Here is a 26,286-nt window from a genome sequence, read left to right as displayed (position 1 = left end):
AGGATTGTGAGAAGAGCAGTAACAAGGCTGCTCCGACAGCTGTGTCACAGGGGCTGTGGGGTTTTTCCCATCCATTTGCCTCTGTCTGAGAGGAGAAGGACTTCAGAGATATTACTGGGCAGATGATGATTTTCCACAGGGAAAATGCAGAGTTATCCCATAATGAAGGAAAAGCGTACCGTATCAATGAATGCATACCGTCAGTGCTGTATGGCGATACATGAGAAACCAGAGCAGAACCTTAATTTCCAACTGGTGTCATTTTCTGTAGGTCTCAAATGGGCTTCTCTGCTTAGATAAGACTAATAAACCTCTTGAAATTACAAATCAAAAGCTGACTTACACTATGCAAATGAAGCGAGTTCCCACTTTGTGACAGAGAACTCATTTGTACCTCAGATTAGAGGCTCCAATCTGTATTTCTTAGTGACTAATGAATCTGGCCTCTGCAGACCAATTTCGGTTCCACTCTAGTTAATGGCTACAGCAGTATCAGTGCGAGCATTTTGACTATTCTCCCATTAGAGAAAGAAAAAAGGCTTTAAAGCCACTTCGAAGTATCTTCCACCTGCCAGGAAGGTCGTGGTGGCTCACAATGCAGACAGAAAGAGGATATTAAAATGGATTAGGCTAATTAATCTTGCTCTGACAGTAGCCTTGACCAAGTTTTCCCATTCGTTTGTTTGCACAATATAGTACTCCAGACTGACATCTTCCTGTTTGTATAATGTGTTCTGTTTCCATTTCCAATGCTTTTAAATTGATCAAACAAATTATATATATGCTTAATGACACATTAGGAATAGGTAAATGGGACAGAGTAAACAGGGTGTTACAGTAGTGCCTGCTGTACTCAATGCACAGCACACTCGGTGCACAGCAGTGTTATGCATTAATGTAAAAGCCTGCCTTCAATTGATTACCTGATTACTCTGATTGGATTATTTTGTAAAATAATGTAATCATGTCACTGAATTATTCTTCTTCCTTATATATTACTACCTTATATGCAGCTCAGTGAACCTTAAAGCATGATGATAGAGTCATTACAAGTAAAACTTTTTAAAATAGCAGCTTTTATTCAGCTTTACAGTTTTGCCGTCACTGATAACAGGAACGGTCAGTGGACATCCTTGTTTGCTCTATTGATTCCCTTTTCCAACTGACCTTTGTGCAGGAATGGGAGTTGGTAATCTTTCTAAGTATCTATGAACAGGTACAGGAACAGGAGGGGGAGTGAGAGTGGCCAAAACTAATTTATATCCACTGAGTCAGCTTCATTTCATGCCTCCTGTAATATAGAAGGTCTATTTGTCATAGACAAGTAGTTTATAGTGCAATGGCTGCACTAGTGGGGCTCAGTTTCCAGAGGACAATCATTGTCATTTTAGCCTAAACTGCGGAGTGCTAATTTTGGCGTTAGCATTTTTAAGTAGAAGTTATACATTTTGACATTAAGATGAAAGCTTCAGGCAAGACTTCTGGCATTTATTTTTACATTTTTCAGCACATTAATAATACCATACTTATATCTGATACAAAACAAGTCAAATTTGCATGTTTACTGCTTAGAGACCACACAATGCTAGTGGCTAGCTGCGCTTCTATTCATGCTAATCCAACAAGCAGATGGAAAATATTTTAATGTTGAAAATAGTGTTGTTGTGCCATTAAATCACTTTAAATCATTCTGACAGTTAAGTATTATAATTGTCGCCGTATAACATTGGGAATTTTCCCCAGCTGCCTAGGGCTTCAGACCTAATGATAGTTTTCTAATGAATGCAGGCAGTTGTGGATACAGTGGACAACTTGCTCAGGCCTGAAGCTCTGGAGTCCTGGAAGGACATGAATTCTTCAGAACAAGCCCACGCAGCCACAATGTTACTTGATACCTTAGAAGAAGGGGCTTTTGTCTTGGCTGATAACCTTGTAGAACCAAGTAGAGTCTCGATGCCCACAGAAAATATTGGTAAGTAAACTTCTTTTTGAGCATAAGTTAAAGTGCTATGTGTTGCTTTATACAAAAGAAAGAAAAAGTGCTCTAGATAGTGACATACTTTCTGAAGGCTGAGCTGTGCAATGTTTGATGGAAGGGTGAGTGCTCCAAAGCAGGGAAAGCACACTTTTCTTGTTTGGTCCTTTGAAATTAGTCTTCTTCTTTATTGTCATTAGAACATTATATCTCTGAAAAATCGTTAGCAGAATGCGTGGATGTGAAGAGTACTTAAAAGGCAGAGTATGGATTTTTTTGAGGGAACTGCTTTCTGTAGAGCTGCAGAAAATACTTTTCTGTTAAATATAAACTGTTCCTAATGAATTTAAATTACTTTTTTTGCAATGTGCTGTGCCAGTTAAATATTTTAGGCACTCAGCATAGGCCAAATGTTTATATTAAACATGACTGCCTTCAGGTAAAAATGTGTTCAGTGAACTACATCTCCCATAATGCAGAATAGCTATGCTCCAGAGACTGCAAAATAGCTGGAGATAGTTGAAGCGTAATTTAGAATTTAAGTGGTGACAGAGAAATGAAGGGGTTTGGTATTAGAGATGTGCAAATATTGTTGTGCAGGATGTGTTAAAGCAAAAATCATTGCTATGCATAAAATTAAAATTCCTTATTACAGAGATTAATGTAGTCTCAGGGAGGTACAAGGAACCTGAAAGTCTGCTAATATGCAGAGTACCAAGATAGAGACTTGGAATAGACTGCAGAAATGAGACTTTTCACGTTTCAGTGTCTTCATATTTGTAGCTGTAGAAGATGATTCTGCCTAGTTTTTAATTGAGCAGGGAGATACTGGGAAAGGATGGGGAAAAGTCTCACAGTCTGTTATCAAAGGAGCTGCACCAGTTGTTTTGAAGGAATGTGGGTAGAATCACAGATCTGCCTTTGGATGTATACAAGCAGTTCCATGGAGATGAGTAGACACTGAATATTATTTCTTGTGATAAGCTGTCTTCATGTCATAATAACACTTCCCTGATGCCATGAAAGACTGAATTCCTGGTACACATATGTATGTATGACTTGGAGAAAGAGAAGTGATTTCCTAATTTCATACTTTTTGTCAGTCTGTAGTTCAGAGCTGTAGCTGGACTGGTTTAATATAACACAGATTTTGTCAAGCAATTGTCCGGTCTCACCTATATGATTTTATCTATCCAAGGAAATCCAGCATTCGATGGTAATCTTGTGAAAATTCCCAATATGCAATGTGTTATAAAAGTAATACTGAAGTATGGCTGAGTAGCATCTGATTTTTCAATTTAAATGCTTTTTAGCAGAACTAATAAAATGGTTTCCTATAAATATACAGAAGTAGATGTAGGAAAAAAAATTGGAAATAATGTTTAGCTACATATACTGATTTAGCTAAATACGTGGCATGAATACTTAGGTATTCTTTTTATTCCTAAAAATACTTAGGTATTCTTTGCTGACTGTTTAAAAAAACTCTTTATATCTCAATGAATACTTAAAGATCTAAATTTGTCAGCAGAGGATACTGCATAGACATTGACATCTTCAAAACTAACATTTTTTGCAACATGTGTGTAGTATCTTTAACTGGATGCTTTGTGGGCATAAATTTGAACAAGGTTTGATGTCATGTTATCACTAGTAAAGTGCTGTCATTTCAGCAGTGTGCATTAGATTTAGTTAAAGAAGCTAAGTCTGTGTGATTGAAGGATGCAGTACAAATCTGCCTTACAGACAGCCATGTGAGAAAACTAAATAAAGACTGGGGGCAAAAATTGTCGTCTGGCATATTGTAATCTGGCCAAGAGACTTTCTCTGCATTCTCCTTTTTTAACAATTTTTTTTTCTGGTCTGCTTAGTTTTGGATGTTGCAGTGCTTTCTACTGAGGGCCAAGTACAGGACTTGCGATTTCCTCAGGCTGGTAAAGGAGGCAACTGGATTCAGCTCTCTGCACGAACCATGAAACAGAACAGCAGGAATGGTGAGCCTTGGGCACAGAACAGTGGAACTCCATTAACTTCTGTAAACCTACCTTACCTAGTTAAAACATCAAAACAAAACACCACAAAGCTGCTCTGCGGCTTTTTTTTTTGATGATCATGGGTACCTGGTCGTTTTTCTTCAAGTCCGTGGCCTGAAAATACCTCTCAGTTTACTGAGGTTTAATTTTCATTAGAGTACAGGTCGCCGTCTTTCTGTAGACCTCTGTGGAGTGATGATGGCCTTTTTTTTTTTCTTTTGTAGGACTAGCCAAACTGGTTTTCATTATTTACAAAAGTTTGGGCCGTTTCCTCAGTACGGAAAATGCAACCATAAAGTTGGGCAGTGACTTGGCGGGGCAGAACAGCACCATCGCCGTCAACTCGCACGTCATCGCCGCCTCCATCAACAAGGAGTCGAGCCGGGTGTACCTGACTGATCCCGTGCACTTCACACTGGAGCACATCGATGTGAGTTATGCTAATGACTCAGTGGGAAGGTCACAAAATCAGCAAGACAGAAAAGCAATGCAGAAAAACAACCTCTTTTTTACCATTTGAATTTTAAATGTTGGACTAGGTCAGAGACAGGAGTTAAGTCTATGAACATAAAATTAAATGAGCCTGGTTCAGTGATTATTAGAACTTAAGTGTATTCTTAATGAAAGCTAATTCAGTAATCAACATGAAAATGTAAATGACTCATTTGTTTCTAACTGAAAATTAACTCTTACTTTAGTAGAAGGGAAGAAAATAAGTGTTAAGATTCTTGATGGTTTGATGTAGTAAGTTTTACTGACTCTTTACCTTTCTACATTAATTTTGGATCAAGTTATGGAAGCTTATACAAATTGTTCAAACTGCATTTATTCAGCAAAGAATAAAGTATGGTATCTTGATCTGTTATACTTTGAATTTATGTATATTTTCTTCATGGCATTTCATTTAATGTGTTTCTTTGCTCTTAAGTTTGTCCTTTCTCTTTTCATGTCTCACATGGGGAAAATAAGCAACCACTACTGTGATAGAGAAAATATGGTTAGATTTTTCCTCTTGTTTGGCTGGTTTTTTTTAAATCTGGTTGGATTTTTTTTTTCATCAAAATAGATAGGCATTGAGGAGTGAACTTTTTTGTGATACCTTTTCACATGACTTTGGCCTGACCAAAGGCGAGAACCAAAGGAAAGAGATCCTATTTTCAAATTGTCAATGACAGAAAAAATATCTTCAGAATAAATTTACAGTCCTAACTTTCCAGAAAGCAAAAACAACATAATGTACCATCCATGCATAAAAATTGTAATTGTTTAAAATGGTGTCTACAGTAATTGAGACTACATTTCAGAGTGCTTTGGACTATAAAGTCCCTTTTAAACTAGATGCATTCCTTGTGCAACATAGTCCCCAGTTTTGCTGATGAAAAACTTTATTGTCCAAAACGTGCAAAGTTTAATCTAAATTACCTTTTACACATATTAAACAATTGTTATTGCCATCTTAGTGTGTAAAATCCTCATTTTATGTTATCCTTTTGTCTCCCAGCCTGACAATTATTTCAATGCAAATTGTTCCTTCTGGAACTACTCAGAGAGGACTATGATGGGATACTGGTCAACTCAAGGCTGCAAACTGGTTGACACAAATAAAACTCACACAACGTGTGCTTGCAGTCACCTCACCAACTTTGCAATTCTTATGGCTCGTCGGGAAATTGTGGTAGGTAACGATATTTCCAGCCATCAACAGGGAGCAAACTTAAAAGACTTAGCTTTAAATTTTTAGCAAGATCCAAAATTGTTGAAGTTTCCGTAGTATTTATAGCTCCTACCCACTCTTTCCAAAGCGATTTGCTTTCTGTAGCACTTTTCTTACTCATCCATAAAGTTGCAAGCAAAATAACAGTGAAGAGAAAACAAGGAAGAGCAAGAGTTTTCTACAAGCCATATTTTAAAGTTACTGACCAACCTTACAACCATTTTATAGACTCCCCCTCAGTACAGATGGAGTGTCTGTTCAGACAGCTGTGCAAGCTGTTCCCTGGAAGCCCAAATGCCAGCTCTCCTTGCCGAGGAAGGTCAAGGAACTTCCATACTGGTTGTTTAAACACCTCTTTATAGTCAGAAATTTTGTTGTCTATTTAAAGCACTTCCTGCATGTCAGGGGCCCAAGAGCATGCAATATTTGCAGGGATATGGGACTTCTCATTAAGCCATTGTATTTGAAAAGTTCACTGCGAAGAGCTGAGGCAAGGAATCTCCTTTAGATAAACATGAGATTGAAGCCAGAATTACATGGGCAGCATATTCTGTATTTGCCCTGCTCATTGTGTAGATCATTCTTTCTTCTCTGCTGTGAAGTTGCAGGTCTGTAGAAAGTCCCTGGCAAAGCTTTCCTCTCTCCTTTCATCAGAGGCTAATGGTACCTTAAAAATGTTATGTTTCTCTGCTCATATTTCCAACCAGTCTGCAGTGAGCCATAGAAAAAGTGGAAATGCTATCTGAGCTGGATAAAATAGTCACATTTTTCTCTCAGACCTGCTCCTCTTCTACTTACCCTGATCTTGCTCTTCTGGGAAGCTGAACTGAGACAGAGAAATTACTGAGTACATTTTGCCCATCTCATGTAATGAACAAGTAACTTTTCTGGATACCTGTGAAAATAGGTTTTTGTTTATACTCATAAAGAGTCATATTAATTTTCTCCATTCTTGGTTATTTCTAGTACAAAGATGGAGTGCACGAATTGCTCCTCACTGTCATCACCTGGGTGGGAATTGTCATCTCTCTTGTTTGCCTGGCCATCTGCATCTTCACATTCTGTTTTTTCCGTGGCCTGCAAAGTGATCGTAACACTATTCACAAGAACCTTTGTATCAACCTATTCATTGCTGAGTTCATTTTCCTAATAGGCATCGATAAGACAGAGTACAAGGTAAGTTTTCTCTCTGTGTACTGATCTTGTTCTCTGAAATGACTGTTTGAAATGGATTTGAATTAAAACATGACAACACTGACAAGTTTTTAGCACTCCAACCCAGCAAGGCTAACATAAAAGCACAGCATGAAAATAAGATAGATATATTCACACATAGTATTTACATCCATCCCAAAATATGCTTTTTATTTTCAGTTGAGAAACACTGACTATTAACAAAGCAGGTGGTTAGACTTTTGAAAGAGGAGATGAAGTTGAATGTTGACTATTAGGAACATAAATACCTTTTCTATATATATTCAAATGTCTTAACAGGTATTGACTACATCTTTATATATATTAGTACAAAGTCTTTTCTATATGTATATACATTTTTTACATTTCACATTCAAGCAGTTATTTTGGTAGTATTGGTAAAATTAATTCTGACATCATTCATTTAGTTGAAACTAATAATCTAGCATAGTTTCTTCCAGAATTTAGCCAATGGGGAAAGAATTAAGACCAATTTCTGTTACAACAGTAGAAATTTCCATATTACAGCAGACAAAAATCATGGGACAGACACTTTATAATTTTAAATATGTAATATTACATTATGCATAGAGAACCAGCTGTTCATGTCTAGGATTATCTAAACTGTAAGTCCTGAAACCATATCAGTTTCAAAATTAAAAAGTTGCTTATGAAATTAGGAAATCCACTCTGAAATTGATGACTGGGAGACAAGGGTACAATTTCTTTGTCTTCATTCATGCTGTTCAGCTAACTCACTTTCTGTAACTACTGAACACATATTAGTGTTTTCAAATGTTCAGAGTATGTTTTGAGGTTCAGAGTATGTTTTGAGGGAAGACGCTCCTGAATTTGTGAAATGTTTCTAATAAAACTGTCTGCAGTTCTATTGCACACTTTTCAGTTGCAGAGGTAATGATGTGAAGGTGTTGTGGTTTACGTTTCCATCTCTCTCTTTCTTTGCAGATTGCATGTCCAGTTTTTGCAGGTCTCTTACACTTTTTCTTCCTGGCAGCCTTTGCCTGGATGTGTCTAGAAGGAGTGCAGCTTTATCTAATGTTAGTAGAAGTATTTGAAAGTGAATATTCTAGAAAGAAGTACTATTATGTTGCTGGCTACCTCTTCCCTGCTACAGTAGTTGGTGTCTCAGCAGCTATTGACTATAAGAGCTACGGAACAGAGAAAGCGTAAGTAATTGCAAGTGACCTGAGTGTTTTTCAAGTGAATAATTTTTTAAAGCCTATTAGCTGTCAGAGGGTCCCTGACAGACTAAAATACCATCTGAAAGCTTTATTGGTAAGAGAATGGCAATGCTGTGCACAAATTACAATCAAGTCTTTTCTAATTCTCTAGGTTCAGGGGATTTGTACTCTAGGGAGACCAATTCTAAATTATGGTCTTTCTTTTAACACAAAAGATTGACCTGAAACAAATTGAAAAAGTAAATAACTTTTGTACTCAGATGTATATTAAGCAAAATTTCTCAACTTAAAGTATCTGACAAGCCTAACCACTCAGTTTTAAGCTAATGCTTCATTAGATCTCTTTGTTCAGCTGTCCCTCTAGCTAGCTCTCATCCTGAAGTATGAAAGTACAATATTCCAACCTATGTGTTTTATTTTGATAATATTTTATCGGGCAAGTAGAGTGGGAATAAAATTAGCCACTGCCTTTTATTTACAAAAATACAGATGTATATAGGAAGTGACAGAAGGTAGACAGGAAATTTCTGAGGATTTGAGTTGCTGGAGGCATGAATTTGCCTTTCAGTAGTGTTTATTTTGTCCTTTGATGAAATTAGTTACAGAAGGGGAAGATATTGTTGACTACAAGAAAGCTGCTTGATGTTGCTACTGATGAAAGACAAATAAGAGAATTCAGCGGGGAACTGGGCTGCTGGAGAAATGAATTGCTAAGTGAAGTTGGCCCTAATAGGTTTATACATCATTTAGTCTGGTATCTTATGTATTCTTTCTCTACAGTTCTACTCCCAGATGGGGCATTTTATTTATACCATATTATTATTCAGCAAAACCTGGCATCTGAGCATTTTCTGTCTCATATTCCTCAGGCGTCAGCACTTAACATAGGATATAAAGTTAAAAGCAGACTTTGAAGATCACATGGGAAGGCTGCAAAAATTATTTACTGATGTTAGTTTCATTAGTCCATGATAGCACCTGTCACCAAACCTTTTGACTGAAAGGAGAGCTTGCTTTGGTTTTGTTTCTCCTTATGTTAGTTATTCCTAATGTTGTAGTTTCAGGTTCAGTTGCGTTATACAGAGCTCATTGGAAGAGATGAGGTTCAGGTTAGGTGCTGTCCATGGAATAAGTGGTACTGTGCAATCTTCATCATTGTTTACTGGCAAAGTGTTGCTATAAGAAGTATTTTTGCACTTTCCATTTATTGCACTGAGGTGCTAATGCAGCTTTTCACTTTTCATTCTCTTTGTTCCATAATAGTTGCTGGCTACACGTAGATAACTACTTTATCTGGAGTTTCATTGGACCTGTTACTTTTATTATTCTGGTAAGAAGTTTGGTTTTTTTCCCTTTCTTTTTAGGTTGCCTCACAACAGATTAAAAAAATTGAAATGAAATTAAATTTTCATTCAATGCCATCCTTATTCACAAGACATCCCATGAAAATGCTTAGAAACAATTTATAATGTGCCTAATGGTTATATAAATGTGTAGAAATCTTTAAAGAGTGCTGACCAAATGATTAATTGTCAAAGCTGTGGTGGCACTTCAGCATGGCCATTTTTTCCTAATGGCTTGAATTCTGAAGGTCATATTGACGTGTGTAGTCATATGAAAGATCAATGAAGTACTAAACACAGGGTTTTTTTAAAAGGAACCATTATTATTGCTTTCAGTTGAGTCACTACTGTAGACATTCTAGAATTTAACTGCTAATTATCCAACATAATTATCTCAAAAGGGTATTCTAATGCATTGGATATTTAAATAAATTTTTTGTTCCGTTACACTTACACAATGTTTGTCTGTGTATTTGCATATGCGCATTTTTCCATGCCTACTTCTGTGTGTATTTGTGTTCCATGTAGTGCCTGTCAGCATAGAAGTTGCTCTGTTTTAGTGCACATAATGGGCTGTTATGTAAGCAGTAGAAAGCCTGTGCACATTCATTGCTGAAGCCTCTGTGTGCCTGCACCCATCTGTGCACCCCCTGGGTGCCCCAGTGTCCCCCTAGCACAGAATGCTGCACTCAGACATCAATTAACAATTCTCTGAGCACTTCCAGGTAAAAAGCCTGTAATCAACCCAGGGAGAGAACTTCTCCCATTTATTTCAGACTGACAATGCCAACACTGCACAGTGGAGGAATTTGTGAGCACAGTGAATGCATGATGTGCATTTTGGCTCACCTTGGTTTTCTCTGCTATCTCTGTATCTTTAAAGCCTGGCTTTACTTGGGAAGTGCTGTAGAAGGCTGGCTGGGGGCATAGCCTATGTATATAGAGGCCTTTCCTCATAATGGCTGATAGTTTGGAGGGATGAATTAATTTGTGTTCATGCTTTTGAAATCTTAAATAGTTGCATGTCTTCCTACTCTTTCACAGCAGTAGAGTTGTGAAATGTTAGCAGAATTTGAGTTCACTTGAATTTCCAAATTCAGGAATTATATTTTTCCATATTCAGAAATTTTATTTTTTCTGTATGAAGCACATGCATCAGGCATAATTTTGAAATTTCTTTGACTTTTATAGATCTGTGTGCCAGACATAATATTTCAGCACTTTTTGTACTTAAAGTACAAACTGATACTTTGATTATGGAAATTTCTAGTAAAAAAATGTGCCTGGCCAATGTTTTGGTTTGCATTTACTCTGTTTATATCAAAAATTATTTGAATCCTTGAGTGATCACTTAAGAAAAGATACTTGTGCAATGTAGAGGTTGTTAAACTTCATTGGCATATTTTCAAAGACATGGGCGTAGATGCCAAAATTTATGTGTGTATGACTTGAATTAGAAAAATTACAGTGTTTGTAAGATTTAAGTGTAGACCATAATAATTGTACAGAGTTTATTCTAAATACATTCTAATTAAATCATATCTCAGAATGATGGGGATTTTTTTTAATTAAACCTACAATTGCAATTGAAAGTGTTAGAAATATAGATTTAGTATGTTCAATATGATAGACAATATTTTTCAGCACAAAGTTGTTTCTTGCAATAGTAATTATTCTGGAAATTGTTGTGATTTTCACACTACAATAGTTAAGTCACATCAAGTATGGTTGTGTGGTGATAATTTTGCTGTTTGTGGCTCCTTCCTTGTTTTATTGTTACTGGGGGTATTTTGCTAAGTCACCTATATTTCTCTCCCTTCCTTTAAAATAGCATTTCACACAGGAAGCCTTGGGCTTTGCTGATGGCTTTTTCACTTCCTCATAACCAGGTCAGAGTGAGAATAGAGGTGAAGGACATTTAATCATATTGACCATGTACAGACATAGTTCACTATTATTTACTGGCCGTGACATTATTATCCTCCAGCAAATCATTTAGACTGAGACGCAAAAGGCTTTTGGGAGCAGTATTCCCAACTTGAAAAATATGAAACAGCAGGTAGCAATCACAGCACAGTTCCTAGGAGTAATTCTTCTCTAGCAATTGCTTTGCCCTCTAATCGTCCCAGCTGAGAAAGCAAGAGAAACCAGAGGAAGAAGAGTGAGAAGTGTAGTGGCTGAAAAATAATATGTCATGTGCACTGTAACCAAAGAGCTATACCTGAAGTGTAGCTTACTTAGTGTCAGTAGCATGTGAGAATGTTGCCTTGGTAAGGTTTTTAACATGTTGCTCAAATCACTTCTGTGTTTCTCAGTTTAATAGTTCTGCACATGAACTCTTTTTTGACAGTATTGTCCTCTCTTCTAATTTACAGCTTTTTCTCTGAATTTATAAGCATTTGTACTTGTGTGCACATTTTTGCACAAAATGACAATGGGAAGTATGAGGGGGAAGCATGAAGCTCCTCAGTACATCTTCTGAGGAACTTTTAGCTTCACTATTTCTATAGCCTGTCATGCCTTTGGGCACCAGGGTTATTATATCCATGAGAAAAGAGCATGTAAGTAATGAGCGGTGGGAAACCATTAGTATGCCTGAAATGGTTTAATGAAAGCTTGGATCATGATACGTCAGGAGCTGTTCTTATCATTTGGACAGCTCCATCTGCATCTTTAATAATTAATTCAGTTCAGTGAGAGTTCAGTGTGCACACTCATTTAGAAGCCTTCAGAGAGCACCTCTCTCACTGCCAGTCCCAGGGAGAAATAGGCTTCTGCATGGCTAAGAGCAAAGATCTGGAGATACAAGAGCAGCTTTAGAGCTGCATTTGCCAGGTAACAAAAGCTCCAGGGAGTTCAAAAAGGGTCAGAACATGTGCAGTTCAGGTAGGTTACTTCAGAGTGGTGTTTCTGTTCCTCTGTCTTATCGTATCCATGTCAGCACTGCAGGCTGTGTGGAATGAATTTTAAGCCGCTAAACTCAGGGCGGACGTGATTCCATTGAGCAGGTTCATGGCTATAAAACAAACAGTGCACTTCTGGAATCTGTGGTCAGAAAAGCCTGAGCACTTTGACTGCTGTGTAGATTCATTCATGTCCAAGGAACAAGTGGCATTGGTTTAATTTAGCCAGAACTGTTGCAGTTTGCTTCTCCCAGCTTGCAGAGCCCATGTTTTAGTCTACCAAGGGTTGTCTAAGCAAAAATTACTAAGATGCCCCATTTCATTAACACAGAAAGTGTTAAATGTCCTCACCCAGGCTGAGGTATTGCTTACCTGAGTCAGTGGATGGACAGAGGTACACATAACTTAGCTCCACAAGTGAAAATGGACTGTATTTGTAAACTTATTTTTTATAAATAATACGTGTTTATCATTCTATGGTAGACACTTGATAAATGGTATTTATCTATTAGTCACAGGGGGAATTTATCATAGTTTTTGCAAAATCTAACTTTATTTTGCTACTAATTCATTGTACCTGCAGCTAATTCCAGTTGATTAGTCTTCTGTGCAGGTTACCACATCCACTTTTTAAAAAAGTTAATTTGAGTTGGACACACTCCTTGTCTCAACATTACATAGGTTTCAGGGTCTAGAAAGACACATTTTCTGCTTGTACCTTCTTTCATGTCCAGTTCCTTCTGATTTCCAAAGGAGAAATGGCCATATGTGTGTTGCCTGTGGAATAAGCGTGGTCTTCCAGTGTGCTACATTTGATTATTACCATAAAAACTCTTCATATTTTATATTTTAAAGTTGTAAGTTGTTATTTTTTAATATATATCAATTGTCTTTCACTTTGCTTTATCCAATTACACTTGTATTAAGAGATGACAAGAAACTAATAGAAGTTCTATAGAAGATACTATAATTTTTTAATCTTTTACTTCACACAAAATTCTGAAATGAGGGTATAGATCAAGATAGTTCTCTATCCAGAATTCCATCTCTTCCAGTAGACCGTAAGTTTTAGAAACTAGATCTGAATCAAGTATGAACATAAATTAAATACTATGAATTCAAATTTTTGCTTACTATTTCCAGCTAATATTTTAGAAGATCTCGTATTATAGCTCCACCTTCTGTAGCTGTGTGTTTTGTCACTTTTTGGTATCACAGCAGAATCTTCAAATCCAAACCTAATGCCTGACCAGACTTTTAATTTCTTATTTTTAGCTTTCAAAAGAATGTTGGTCTGATTTGCAGACACGCAGCAGGAAAAAGATTTTACAGACATAATCAAGGGTATAATTTTAGGACTGTTTGGGATGTATACATTGTGCATCTGTGTCTGTGTTTGAACAATATATTTATATTTTTATTAGCATTAAGAAGAGGGGTACTGTTCAGCTGCAGATTTTGGCTCATCTGGGATGGATGCAGCCCTGTTGTCAGGATGAGGTCCAGCCAGTCACTGACCATTTATGTTACACGACGTGATGAGAATGCCACCATTGTCAGAGGCCCATTTTTTCTCATAGAAGATTGCTCTCAAAAGTCTCTCTTGCCACTCCTGTGGGCCTCTGTATGACCTCAGAGTTCTGCATGCTTGTGGTGAACATTTTCTTAAAGAAAGGTGTCCTGCTCAGACCATCTGTCAAGCTTGGAAAACATCTACAAATTCATTTGCTTGGATAGTAACAGTTCAGTCCTCACAGAAGCAATTCAGGTTGTAAGGATCTCCAGGAGATCTGTAGTCAAGCCTTCTTCCCAAAATAGCCTTAGCTCCGGGCCAGACTATGTTGCTCAGAGCTGGAAAAGCTTTGCTTGTACAAATGAATACAAAAGTCCTAACTGTGTTTTCTTCTCCCTCCCTACATATTTCTCACCAAGAAAATTAATTCATCTACTCCTTATAAAAGCAATTATTTTCCAGCAAGTTCCCTTTCCTCACTGCTTAGTGTCTTTCATGAGAAAAAATAAAAAAATAAAAGACAAGATGCCCAAAAGTCTTTAACTTGTGAATTCCTCCAAAACAATAAATTTCTAGATTAAAAACAATCAGGGAGGCAAAAGCAAACCTATAGAAAGGTTTGGTTACAGTATCTGTAAGCAAGCAAAATAGGGTTTTTTTATAATGATATAATGTGTAACAGAGATGCCAGCATGTTTGAACAAGTGGCAAACTATGGTCTTTTGACTGCTGAAACTGAAAACTATGCCACATTTCACAGTGATGGAGAAACAAGTATCATATGCTCAGTTGTCATAGTTACTTTTTCTTCAAAGTGGAGTATTTTCCCTTTTTTCTTGGAAGGACTTTTTCAGCTGCTGTGATATGGCATTATTATTTCTGTGGGCTGGTTTTGTGGGTCTGTACATAAATTACAATTAAAATGTCACTTAAGAAACTGCTTTGTGCAGTTGTTCCCTGGTGCAGCAATGTCATACACCCAGACAGAGTTGAGTACCTACATAAAACCTGTTTAATACAATAGAGCTTGGCTCAGGCTCTGGGGTAAGGCCATGTCTGCCCACATCACCAAAGAAACCACACAAGAAAACTTGGGAATACAAGTTTTTATTTGTCGTGTGGCAAACCAGCACTTCAGCTGTACAAAGAATCAGAGCATAAAACCCTCTTGTTTCATAAGGCAGTCATTTATGGGCTAAGCCATATCTATGAGTTTTTGATCCAAGAATCATGATGTCAGTACAATACATGATACTCTAGGGTAGCTACTTAGGCAAGGATTAGCTTCCAGCTGTGCTGTAAATATTATTCTGAACTGGATTGTGCAGTCCCAGATGCATAGGTTGCAGACAAAGTTGATGTACGTGTTAGGATTGACACAGGGCATGTGTCTTAGCTCTTAATCTGTTTGTTTTCACAAAAAGCAAATTGAGGTTGCATTTTTCAGGCAGGCTCAAGAAGTGCATGTTATGTCAGCTACCAAACTGTGCAAGAAACTTTTTCAAATAGAGAAAAATGAAATCTGTGTGCAAAGACATGGAGCTGAGGGTCAAGTCTGTTGCAGAGCCCTTGTCCTGTCTGGTGCAAAGGCCAGGGAAAGAAGCAGCTTGTTTTCTCATCCAGTGAAGTTACACCATACAGTGAAAACCTAGATGAGAGAAAGAGATCACAATGATGTAACTAAATGGTTTTTCTCATGTGGTTAGTAATTTCCTATAAGAATCATAAAAGATAATCACCAAGATCATGAATTATTGACACTTCTATTACATTTTGCAGCAATAGAAATATGCATAACCTACCCCATGTACATACATCAGCCTAAAGTATTTTCAGCCAGTTTCTGAAACACAAACAGAAAGCTTATTTTTGTTTTTTGTATCACAAACACCTTTTTCTATTAATCTCAACATATAATTGTAAAAATGTTGTACTTTGCATGATAAGATCAAAAGTTGCCACACACTTTTCAGGTGTTGAGAACTGCATTATAGTCCATCCTGATTTTGAGACAGCAGCAGGAGCAATAACATGATTGCCCGTAGCAGTAGGAATTGTTTCTGTAATAAGTGTTCTTATTAACAGACTCTGATCAGAGCCTTCAAAATACTCATCTTTTCAAGATTAAGACCAGCTCTTTGTCAGGATTTCAGTGACATTTTTGACCATTGAGGCACAGCTGCAGGAACACATCTAGCATGAACTGGTGTCCCCAGTGTTACAAAAAGAATGAAGATTTTGAAGCTGTCTTAAAACAAAGGCTTCCCAAATTGAGAGACTGGGTATAAGCATGCCTCATCAGTAACCAGCTGCAGATATTTATATGGAAGATTATAAGGATGGGGTTCTCTATATAATGTATGCTATAAGGATGTCCAAGCATATTCTTCCATCTTCTCTTAGCTTTTGGTCCAGCCACTTTGTGTGCATTGTAGTAGTAGACAAGGATGTGTGTCTTCTTGCTGAAAGGACATGGCTCTTACTGGTTTCAAAGATACAATTTTGTCCAACTTTTCTGTCTGATATAGGACAGCACAAACTAATTACTGAAATTAATTGGATACCATTTTCTAGCCTGTGTTCTGCAGGCATCCTTGTATTTGGCTCGCCTGTGCTCTTCACAGGCTTTGAAATCGATAGGAGAAAGGCACCCAGTAACTTTGATATCTGTGATTCTGCTTCACAATAAGAGAATGATAAAAAATTTCCTTCAGTGTCTTCCCTGGTGTTACCTGTATGAATGACACAACAAGAATAAGATGCCACAGTCCTTCAAGTGCACACACAGTCTCGCTTCAACAGAATCCAGACTACAAAGGGAAAGAGGGCAGCAGGAGGGTGCACCACCAGCATATGTCTATGGCACTGTTAAGTTTGATGCATTTGCTACATCTTTGTGTTTCTTTTTCTTCTTTTCCTCTCTTTTTCCTTTTTTCCAGTTACATTTAAGGTCTTTTCAAGACCCCAGTAGGATTGTGAGAACAAAAAGGAATAAAATAAAAAAAAAATAAAGGAGAAACCAGCAAAGGTGAAAAACATTTCAAAATCATGATGGGGTGATAAAAAGACAGCTAGTATAGCCCAGTAAAGCAGTGACCATTGTCCTCAGAGAGCGATATGGGGAACAGGGCCTGAGGTGACAGGTAAAGGTGAGCAGGTGATGAGCAAAACATGCTGAAGGACAGAGCTAAACTGACAATGGCAAGTGCTGGACGTTAGTTAAATACGGTGGTTCATGATGATGTGGTGCATTTTGGAAATTAAGTGAAACAAGGACTTCTAATATGTTTATCCTCTCATTCTTATTTGCAATCACGGTTTGCAGACCATCTGATATAGTTACCAATTTTCAGTACTTGGAAATAAACTACAGGGTTTTTGTTTAGCCTGTAACATCATCATTATTCAACCTATTACTTGAAGTAGTTTAATTTCATTCTTATCTGTTTTGACAGCTGAATCTTATCTTCCTGGTGATCACATTGTGCAAAATGGTGAAGCACTCAAACACTTTGAAACCAGACTCTAGCAGGTTGGAAAACATTAAGTAAGTGCTTTGTGTTCAAGTATGAGAACTATGATTATTTTCTGATTGCTGAACTGATTGAAAGCTACTCTCCATTAGGAGCACATGCCATTGTCTCCCAGCAACTGCAGATGTCAATTAGAAGCAAACAGAGCCAATCCTGCTTTCGTCACATTGTTGCTGTAATGTCACAAACGCCGGTCAAAATTAGATAATTTCAGCCTGGAACTAGTGCCAAGAAACTGTTTCACGGAAATGCCACAGCACTGTAGTAATTTCATTTGCATTTAAAATGCAGTTCAAAAATGATGTTCCTGTTTGCATGGCTGATATGATTATATTAAGTTTGTTTTGTTAAATGACTTTTTGATTTAGGGATTCTGAGCAGTTTCTACTCGTAATCCTGTTCTCCCAAGAGAATTGACTCTATTATTATTGTTAACTTGAAGATTATCTGTTGTTTTCGTGCTAATTTAACAAATGTTTACTTTATCATCGTGTTCTACTGTAGTGTTCCTTTTGCAGAGTAATATAAGTTTTTGATAACTAACAAGGCTTTGGCAGCTTTCACTTTTTTAGATAGCTTTTTACTGTATTCTGTTTAGCCTTACGTTGTATTCAAGGTTTTTGTTACCAACACTGAAGGGATGGTGCCACTTTCTAACACTGAGGGTTGGATGTGAAAGGGTCTGACAGATCTGCTTTGAACGTTGGAAATGGCAAAGGGAGACTTTCAGTAAGGATAACATTGTGAACTAGATGTTCTAGATAGGTCAGTATCAGCTTCATTGCATGTTGCATGATGAGAGAGAGAGAGCTAATCTCTAGCATCTCTCTCTTTTCTTCCTTTTCCTCTTTCTGTCTTCTCATCCACACCAGTAATTACCGTGTTTGTGATGGCTACTATAATACGGACTTACCTGGGTAAGATAGAACCCTACATTAACAAACTTCTAGCATGATTTTTAACTTTACAAACTCGGTCATATTGTGGATTTCCCTTAATTTTAATTAACTATTTTTGAGATACCTGATTTGCTAAAGACTTTTAAACTATTACATGCCTTTATACTTTTAAATTGCTTGCCTCTGCATTTTGAATTTCCTAATTTTGACTAATTTTTATAGACAATTAAAAATGCTCTTATTAATTTCTGTTTCAATTCTGTCTAATAATTTTGTTTCTCTTTTCTGCTTATAATGCTTTCTAGCTATGAAGATAATAAGCCATTTATCAAGTAAGATCATTAGTTAGATGTGGAATTCACTGACTAAATTCCCTTTCCCTTTCATTCTGTGCTGTTTGCTACAATTCCTTTTCCTTAACCTATTCATGATGGAATCTTTTTTAGATTGTTCTGTAAAGCAATATCCATATTTTTGTCACATTTCAGCAGGGTTTCTTCATGCGGAAGTTGCATCCTCTAGCTTCAGTTTAGCTGAGTTTATCGAAGCATTAATGATTTGGGCTCTAGGCTTTTAATCTGCTGTTTAACCTTTGTGCATTTGTGTTACATTATTTGGTGTCATATGGCAGCACCACTGTTTAAAATCTATGATGTGATTAGTGGCTAAGCCAGATTTATCAGTCTCTTCTCTAAAAGCAGATAAAGCAATGGAATAGCTGAGGCTTGTGCTATACTTCTGCATTTCAAAATAGTTTTGACATCCTGTGCTGTTCTTGAGAAAGACAAAGGTTATATCTATTCTTGCTGTTTTCATTGGAGTCTAGGAGTACTGAATGGAATTGTTCTTTCTTTAATAGATAAAAGGTTAAACCCAAGGAATTTTAACATTTGAATGTGAAACTAGTAAAAGTCAACTGCAGGAACTGAAATGTTAATATTGGATTTGGCAAAGTACATTCTCGTAAGTAATGTTACTAAAATTAATTTTCTTTTGCAGATCCTGGGTCCTGGGTGCATTTGCTCTCCTGTGTCTCCTTGGCCTAACATGGTCATTTGGTCTGCTGTTTATAAATGAGGGGACCGTTGTGATGACATATCTCTTCACAGTATTTAATGCTTTCCAAGGAATGTTTATTTTCATCTTTCATTGTGCCCTTCAAAAGAAAGTAAGTTACCAAAACCACTGATGAATGTTCCCTAACTCCTTAGAAATGCCACACATAATTCTTAAGAAAATAGAGATAAAATTAACAATTTGAAGATCTGGAGTATTTTGAAGTAGTTTGAGGAGGGGACCAGAATTCCAGTGTAGTTTTTGCTGTATGTGCTAGTGGGAGTCATGTAATTGCTCTGTGACCCAGACAGGTTTAACATGGATGCAGCATTTCCAACCTGGGCTTGAAAAGTTTGAAGGTTTTGTGAAGAAAATGCAAAAGTTGAACACTGGTAGTGTGGTACATATCAGCCTGGACTTACAGCCAAAAATCTTTTATGTTCACATGAAACAAGTCCTGCCTTCGCTGCAGTGCTGCAAGCAGAGGATCAGTTATGATATCAGCCCATACCAGCCTGGAAATGCTGTCCTTTCCTTAGAACAAGGCAGAGCACCTTTCCTGAGATCCTATTAAGCTGCCACATAAAGTTATGGGTGATAGGCAGGGATAGTACTATGTGTGCTCATTCATTACAAAATTAAGTGGGATGTAAAAATTAATTTTCTTATGAACTTTGACACACCTTAGAACAAAGTAGTCATTAATGCTGGACACCTGCTAACAGGAATAGTTTTCTGAAGATGGAAAAGATGCCAGCATTAATGCTTTTTTTCTGAGTGTTTGCTTCCCCCAAAAATCCCAATAGCTTTGTTCCGTTCACTGGAGCCTCCCTCACAAGTGGGATCAGCTAAACTAGTTCTGCTCCCTTTCTCTGGATGAAAGCAGAAGGGTCCAGAAGAAGCTGGAAGGAGAGAGAGACAAAGGGAGATGGAGGGAGACAGAGAGAAATCTTGAAGGGGAGAGAGGAGGAAGCAGGAGAGAAGGAAAGTGAAGGGCACAGCTCTATGGGACCCTTTTTTGGGTTCTCTTCCCTTCTCTTCCCTTCCCCTTCTCTTCCCCAGAGGGTGGAGATTGCTTCCAAGGATGCCTGAGAGGTGTTTTAATGAAGAGTGCATAAAAAATGCTGAAAGCCTTTGTTAGAAGGCAGGAAAAATGAAAGTAATGAGAGTTGAGAGGAAGGGTGAACATCAAAAAATCCCACCCAAACAAACTTAACATGAAATGCAGTATGTCCTACATTTGGAAATATCCAATTTGCAGTATTTAGATTATAAATATTTTTACCGGTTTTAGGCTGGAGACCTAGCAATTATTAACTCCCATTATAATTAGCTCACCAGAGACACAATTATCTGATATTTACAAGATGGTTTGAGACCACTGGATAAAGTGTTGTTTAAATATAGGAATCCTGTGCTCATGTTCTCAACTGTACCAACTCTAACATTACTAGAATCTCAAAATTTGGTTTAGACAATGGCATTCAGAGGTGTCTTAGGAAAAGATCTGGTAGACAGAATTTTACCTGGATGGACATGACACTCCACTCGTTTGGGGAAAACAAAAGCACACTTAGCAGATTGAGCCTAAGAGAAGAAGATAGGGAAGAAAATGCAAACGTTCCCAAAATGCAAATATTTTCTAGGTTAGGGTTTCATAAAATGTTTCCCTTTTTACTATTTGTATTATACTTGAAAATCAGAAACAGATTCCTTTTTTTATTTCTTTTTACAGCTGTGCATTGTTTTCATATAAAGTGGAGTCAGCAAAAAGCAATATTAAAATACCAGTCAAGTGTGAAAAAACATAACCTAGAGCAATAAGATTTATACCTGAAAGAATGTTAAAGCTGCCATTTAAGATTTTTAAGTGTCACTGCCTTTGACTGGATATTGTCCTGTGCTCTGTCTGCATAGCTAATGTAGTCTTTTTATTCTGTTATTACTACTTGGTCACTAAATTGAACAGAGAAATAGAATTGTGGAAGTGAAAACTATTATGTTTCCAGTTCTGACGAGATGATAGTGCTGTTGCTTCCATCAGTTTCCAACAAGCTATAATTTAGAAATAATGACAGTGGAATGCACAGTCTTGACAGATAATGTACATTCACTGCAATACAGGCATTAGGCAAAACCAGCCCTGGAGGGTGGTGTTTGGGTAAAAATACAGTTTTGATTGCTATTGTCTCTGCTGTGTAGTGGCTTTAGAGCATTTAATATCCACTAGTGTTCAGGAGAGTTTTTTCTTAGGTGTTACACCATCCAGTGACAATGTATATAGACCTATGTTTTCAAGGTTCAAAAATTATAATTTGAAGTTGTTTCATTTCTGTTTTCATTTTTTTACATGTCTTTTGTGCTGATATAGATAGGAGTTGACTTTAAATATGTACCAAAAACTTTTATAAAAAGCTGAATTATTGTGCCTCGCTTGAAGTTAAAGTAAAAATTATTCAACTTTTCTTCATCCTCGTGATTTATAAAAACATCGTGGTATGTATTCCTTGAGTAAAACTCCTGTAAAAAACAGCACATTACATATGTAAATCCACACTATTAATTTTTTGCATTTTTTCTTCTTTCCTTTATGCATACACATAACTTTTTGTCTTATATATTCATAGGTCAGGCAGAATTTCCAGATTAGCTGAAATCCCTCTTTTCACAGAAACTCATGAGTCTTATTGATGTAGAAGAGACACTTAAATTCCCATGTAATCTGGTGGAAGATTTATGAGTTTAGACTTACACATCTATACAAATTCTATCCACTCTGTCCTTTCACTGGTGCAGTCTCGCTGCCAAGATATGCACACACTCCTCTGTTATCCAAAACTAATAGTCAGTGAAGTAGTCATGGAATATAAGAGAATTAACTGCTCTGTAAAGTGATCCTGATTTCTTTTATGGCAATTGTTATCACTCATAACAAAACTAAAGTTTCCAGTAGGTCACTGGAAAAAGAAAGTGAATAAATGAAGCCCAAATACTGAAGTCATTAATTAGTTTTGCTGCTCTGTCAGAAAAAAAAAAATCATAAATATGGGTATATTCACATGTTTAGATTCAACCAAGACAGAATTTTATGTTTTGGTCCTAAAAGTGAAAGGTGCTTCATTCCCAGCCTTTATGGTTCCAAAAGTGACTCTGGAACACTGGCAAGTGCTCCACCAGCACAGCTGGGGCTGTGCCTGGAGAGGGTCAGTGGTGTTTGTGAGCTCTGTTCAGGGCAGGGCAGGTGTGGCCATCTGAAGTAGCAGCTGGATGAGTTACACAGAGTAAGAAAATTCCTTTACAGGCATTGGAAATTTTACCCTCTTTATTGGGAGTCATTGCATAGGGGTAGTACTGAGCAGTGCTCAAGCCCTTCTTGCCTGCTAGGATGGGAAAACAGGCTTGCTGTGCTTTCTGCACCAAAAGCTCTTACAAAAACCACCATTTTCAGCCAGCATTCAATTCAGGTAAACTTAACTATATTAATCTACAATACGAAAATTGAATGAAAACAATTCTCTAACTAAGTCAGTGATGATTATTCAGGGACATCTCTAAGAAGTGTGTGTATACCTTGGAAATAATTGGTTCAAAACTCCTGGGTAGCTGCTAATACTGCCACTGAGTAGAGAGAAATACGTGGGTTTGCTAACAGCCAGCAGTTCAACAGACAAGAATTATCTATATGCTTGAAAAGTGAGTAGTTTCAATGCAAGGTTCATGTGGTTTTGCCAGCAGCTATTTAAAACTATTTCTTGTGCTGAGCAATTTTTTTTTTTCCCCACAGGTACGTAAGGAATATGGGAAATGCTTCAGACATTCCTACTGCTGTGGAGGACTTCCAACTGAGAGTCCCCACAGCTCAGTGAAGGCATCAACCACCAGAACCAGTGCTCGTTATTCCTCTGGCACTCAGGTAACAAAGATTTTGACAGCATCTTTTAATTACCTTATTTATGAAAAGCCTACTGAGATGTCTTCCAATCAGAAAGACTAATTGTCTTCTCATTATTGTCATTTAGATGGTAAATACATACTTCTGCATTGTGGAATTATTTCTTTTTAAACAGTTATTTTTGCCGAATACAAATATGTTATTTTTTCTTGTAGTTAGGGACTGATTTATAGGAAGATTTATACCATCATGGTTCATTGAAATAAAGTTTAATAAATTAGAGTTTTAATAAAAAAATAAGGAAATTTCATGATGTGCTAGAAAAATGGTTTACTTTAGGCTAAAATAAACACAAATATTCTACACAATAGCACATGAGCAGGAAAAAATCTTTTTGTAATCTACTATGTTTTGTCTCACTGCTTTGTGCTAACAGAGTCGGATAAGGAGGATGTGGAATGACACTGTGAGAAAACAATCGGAATCGTCCTTTATCTCAGGTGACATCAACAGCACTTCAACACTTAATCAAGGTCAGTCACTGGGAACATTTCAGTTTTAGAATCCATAAATTATTACAGATTTTATATCATTTAACCCAGAAGAATTGAAAATAATGTTAAAAAAAAATCTGGACAAGTGTTCTCTAAAAGCAGATTTTTAAAGTTATCCACCAGCACTTTTGAAAACCATGTTCCCTTAACTGGCCCCTGCTATAGAAGCTGAATTCTTCAATTCATGGGAATGCATTTAAATTAGTTTCATCAATAATTTAGCTTAAAAGCGAGATCATAATTTTAAATCTTTCCTAACCTTTATAGGTTACATCTGAAATAGAAATATGAGTGCAGTAACATTTTAATGCATATTTGACTGATTTTTAGGTGCAGAAATTTTCCCAGTGAAATCTAATTGATATCATTTCTATGCAAAAGATGTCTGTAAATCATTTATCTTTTCTATTTCAAAGAGCATCATATCTGTAACATGGGACAGAATCCAGATTTTCAGGCACAGAGAAGTCAAAACTCAAAACTTCTCATCTCAGATAGACTTTGAAATCTGTAACCTCATTCTCATGTCCACACAGAAGACAAGGGTGTTTACCAAGACAGATTGTCCCTCCCTTTCTCCCCTCCCTGCTGTGTTTTGGAGGCAGTTTGAGCCAGCAGTGGAGGGAGGACTGCTCTGTGCAAGCCAGGTTTGGAGCCTGTTCTTCCACCCAATCCTTCAGTGAAGAGCAGGTAGCCCTGGTCACACTGCAACCAGTTCCTGCTCCACTCGGAAAGTTTCAAACAGAAAATCCAAATTCATGATTTGATAGAAGGAACCTGTATTTGCATTCATTTTGGAAGTAAAATTGTGGTATTTGCAAAGCAAAAGGTATCAGAAAGCATTATTCTACTTTTGATATTTGGTACATAGTGGGTAAGACCTGTGTGTCTCACTGCTCCTCCCACCCCTCTTGCCCCTGCATGTTCTTCTGGCAAAAATCAAAATTAAGTAACTTCTCATAGATAGAAAATGTATATTTTTCATGTCTCCTTAAGTGTCATACTAAAATTCCAAAAATACAAGCACATAAAATTTGGTAATTTCTCTAATTTGCTGTCTCTGACTCCTGAGGTTTGCCCTAACTGTGCTGCACTGTTAACCCAGTGTTGAACAGAGGTCTCAGCAGCTTCTCCCTGTTTCAAGTTCCAGACTCAAGTCACTGGAGATGTTCTGCCATGATTAGAAAATTTGTTATCAACTCTGTTCAGTTATAGTTTTGTCACTATCTCAGTGATACATACGTATTAGGGTAGTTTAATAATTAATGGCAAGTGCCATTTTCCCTTTAAAATAAAAGCAAGCTTTTAATTGGTTTTTTTTTTTCTTGTAATAAAGAAATTTGGATTGAAAAAAATCATAACTATAAATTACACGTAATTAGTGTAAGATTAAATATAGTGTGCAAAATTAAAAAAAACCAAGCAGAATATATTTCAGTTATTATTTCTGGTAAGAAGTACTTTACAATGGGAAAAAACTATGATAATTTTTTTAGTTGATCACTAATACAAACTTTCAAATAAGATTAGCATACTCAGACCATAATTCTCTGAGTGTTAAAAATTTCTGCTCATTTCAGCTGCTAAGTAGTTCTGGGAGTATAAAAGCATTAATATTTGGAATATATATAATTACTTGACAAATAAAAATATTTATACTATAAAAATAAAGCTGTTTCTCTTATTGTCCTTGGGTCTATAATACACTGATCCTGATTTACTGCTTTGCAAAGTAATAAAAAAGAAACTTGAATTTAATCTTATTGAAATGTTTAAATTAATTTTTGAATCACAGCACTTTTCTTATAGTAGCTAGAAATCAGAGATCAATTGACTTTTTAATAATTTCTCAAAATATGCTCATTTTTTATCTGATTATTCTGAAAGTGTTTAAATGGTGTTGCATTAACATGTAAATTTGAATTTACAAGAGTTTAAAAGAGTCTGTTCATGTAGCATTTTTCTTTGTCTTATATTGTTTGTAAACTGATAGTTTAAAGAAATTTGTCATTCAAGGAATTCTTTTTTAAAACCTGGCAGATACGTTTGCAGCATGACTGTCCCAGGAGAAAATGTGAATGCTCTGATTTCTTAGAGCAAATATTTTGCTTTCCCCTCAGCATGCATACTTTTGCATATACTAAGATATGCTTCTTGCAGTTTGTCATCCACTGTCTGTTTAAAAACAGCAATTCCCTTCCATTATCTGTGTGTTTTTAATAAAGTGAGTAACAGCTCTGATCCTGTCATAAGAGGTTTTTCAATGCCTTTCAGTTTGAGAAATTCAGTTCTGTCAGTTCTGGACAGAAGTGCTCCCTATGATCATTTTTAAAGTCCTAATAGCTTTATGTAGTACCTTGATCTCTAAACATTTAATTGCTACTCTTGTGTAACAGTGATTTTGTATACATTAGTAAATATCACTTTCACTAGATGTTTACTTTGGGGATTTGGACAGCACCTGTGAATTACTGG

General features: G+C 36.7%; 1 protein-coding gene across 11 annotated transcripts in view; it reads left to right on the top strand.

Moving 5' to 3' along the window:
* ADGRL2 (adhesion G protein-coupled receptor L2) overlaps positions 1 to 26,286 on the top strand; it is a 155,486-nt gene that overhangs the window by 123,680 nt on the left and 5,520 nt on the right. For 5 of the 11 annotated variants that reach the window (XM_054285524.1, XM_054285521.1, XM_054285528.1 and 2 more), the window contains 13 exons: positions 1,789 to 1,972; positions 3,847 to 3,969; positions 4,233 to 4,438; positions 5,510 to 5,683; positions 6,689 to 6,898; positions 7,883 to 8,103; positions 9,382 to 9,448; positions 17,333 to 17,424; positions 18,283 to 18,327; positions 18,615 to 18,641; positions 19,309 to 19,477; positions 23,150 to 23,278; positions 23,694 to 23,790. In XM_054285524.1, coding sequence (XP_054141499.1) covers positions 1,789 to 1,972; positions 3,847 to 3,969; positions 4,233 to 4,438; positions 5,510 to 5,683; positions 6,689 to 6,898; positions 7,883 to 8,103; positions 9,382 to 9,448; positions 17,333 to 17,424; positions 18,283 to 18,327; positions 18,615 to 18,641; positions 19,309 to 19,477; positions 23,150 to 23,278; positions 23,694 to 23,790 — 1,744 coding nt within the window. The remainder of the gene's footprint in view (positions 1 to 1,788; positions 1,973 to 3,846; positions 3,970 to 4,232; positions 4,439 to 5,509; positions 5,684 to 6,688; positions 6,899 to 7,882; positions 8,104 to 9,381; positions 9,449 to 17,332; positions 17,425 to 18,282; positions 18,328 to 18,614; positions 18,642 to 19,308; positions 19,478 to 23,149; positions 23,279 to 23,693; positions 23,791 to 26,286) is intronic. The other 6 variants (XM_054285527.1, XM_054285523.1, XM_054285532.1 and 3 more) reach the window with 2 other exon arrangements.

Source organism: Melozone crissalis, unplaced genomic scaffold, assembly GCF_028551555.1.
Source record: "Melozone crissalis strain CALT ecotype California unplaced genomic scaffold, PUWL_Pcris_2 ptg000045l_1, whole genome shotgun sequence".
NCBI classification, from domain to species: Eukaryota; Metazoa; Chordata; class Aves; order Passeriformes; family Passerellidae; genus Melozone; species Melozone crissalis.
This window is presented reverse-complemented; position numbering and strand designations above follow the sequence as displayed.